This window comes from Charadrius vociferus, unplaced genomic scaffold, assembly GCF_000708025.1.
Source record: "Charadrius vociferus isolate BGI_N301 unplaced genomic scaffold, ASM70802v2 scaffold863, whole genome shotgun sequence".
Lineage (NCBI taxonomy): Eukaryota > Metazoa > Chordata > Aves > Charadriiformes > Charadriidae > Charadrius > Charadrius vociferus.
In genome coordinates, this window is record NW_009647691.1 from 69,018 (window position 1) to 70,422 (window position 1,405).

A 1,405-nucleotide genomic window follows, 5' to 3' on the forward strand; every position below is an offset into this window, starting at 1 on the left:
CCCCCCCGCAAGGGGATGGACACCCCTCTCGCCCCACACGGACCAGGGTGAGGGCTGGCATGTCCCCATCGCACCCCCCGGCACGGGGGGAAATGCCCTCATTTGGGGGTTTGATGTCCCCCCCAAAATACCCTCCTCACCCCCAAACTGCACAGAGGGGTCACCCCCTCCCGGTCCCTTCGGTTTGACCTCCCCCCATTGCTCTCGGGGCCCCCCAACCCCATCGTGCCCTGTGATGTCCCCATCTTAGGGACCCCCATCCCCATGACACCCCGGTGCGTCGTGGTCTGGGTTCTTGGTGACACCCATCACCGCGATGTCCCCATCTCAAGGACCCCCATCCCCGTGACACCCCCCATGCACCGTGGGGTGGCATCTCGGTGACATCCATCCTCGTGATGTCCCCATCCACCACGGACTTGGGTCTCGGGGCTCCCCGTCCCCATGACACCCCCACGCACCATGGGGTGGGGTCTCAGGGGACCCCCATCCCTGTGACATCCTGCTCCCAGGGGAGCAGTGTCCCAGCGAGCCCTGGGGGGACCTCAATCGATGATGTCCCCCCCGTCCCTCCTCCCCCCGGGGGGTCTCCCACCGCCTTGAGTTGCCCCAGCCGGTCCTTCATGGTGGCCCCGAGGGCTGGCGGGTCGTGGGGGGGGTCCCCGTCCTCGCCCACCGCAGGGATGGGGGATGCCGGCCGGGCCTCCTACATCCAGCCGAGGTGGCGGGTGGCCCTGTCACCGTCCCTGTCCCCAAGCCCGGGGCTGTCCCTGCGCTAATCCCCAGTGACAGGCACAAGGAAGGCAGGAAGGCGCCGAGGGGAGGGACGAGGTGGAGCCACCCTTCACCTGGGACACCCGGGGACACCGGCCCCGTTAAAGGCGACGGTTGTGGGTGCCACCGGCCACCCCGGGAGGTGGCGGAGAGGCAGGGGCGGATGTGGGGTGGCCCCAGCTCGGAAGCGATAAGGAAGCTGGTCCCCACGGGGGTCACGCGCCAACGACGTGTCCTCCTCTGGCCACCGGTGGCTGCAGCGGGAGAGGGGACACGGCTGGGGACAGAGCTGGGGGACATAAGTGGGGATAGGGGACTCGGCTGGGGGCTAAGGGACTTGACTGGGTATAGGGGACAGAGCTGGGGGACATGGCTGGAGATAGGGGTCACAGCTGGAGGGACACGTCTGGGGGGCAGGGGACACAGCTGGGGGGACATCTGGGGACAAGGGGCATGTCTGGCTACAGGGGACACAGCTGGGGGACATGGCTGTGGACAGGCATCACAGCTGGGGGGGACACAGCTGGGGATAGGGGACATGGCTGGGTATAGGGGACACGGCTGGGGACACAGCTGGGGGGTCACAGACGGGGGCAGGGGACAGCTGGGGGACATGGGTGGGGGACACAAT

The 1,405-nt window shown here is 68.1% G+C and overlaps 2 protein-coding genes across 2 annotated transcripts in view; one reads left to right on the forward strand and one right to left on the reverse strand.

The window, feature by feature from the left end:
• Window positions 1-625, reverse strand: part of STX3 (syntaxin 3) — a 6,648-nt gene extending 6,023 nt beyond the window's left edge. Inside the window, exon 1 of the mRNA XM_009881432.1 lies at window positions 596-625. Within this exon, the coding sequence (XP_009879734.1) occupies window positions 596-625 (30 nt within the window). The remainder of the gene's footprint in view (window positions 1-595) is intronic.
• Window positions 626-683: 58 nt separating this feature from the next.
• Window positions 684-1,405, forward strand: part of PATL1 (protein associated with topoisomerase II homolog 1 (yeast)) — an 11,624-nt gene continuing 10,902 nt past the window's right edge. The window contains exon 1 of the mRNA XM_009881433.1: window positions 684-728. Within this exon, the coding sequence (XP_009879735.1) occupies window positions 684-728 (45 nt within the window). The remainder of the gene's footprint in view (window positions 729-1,405) is intronic.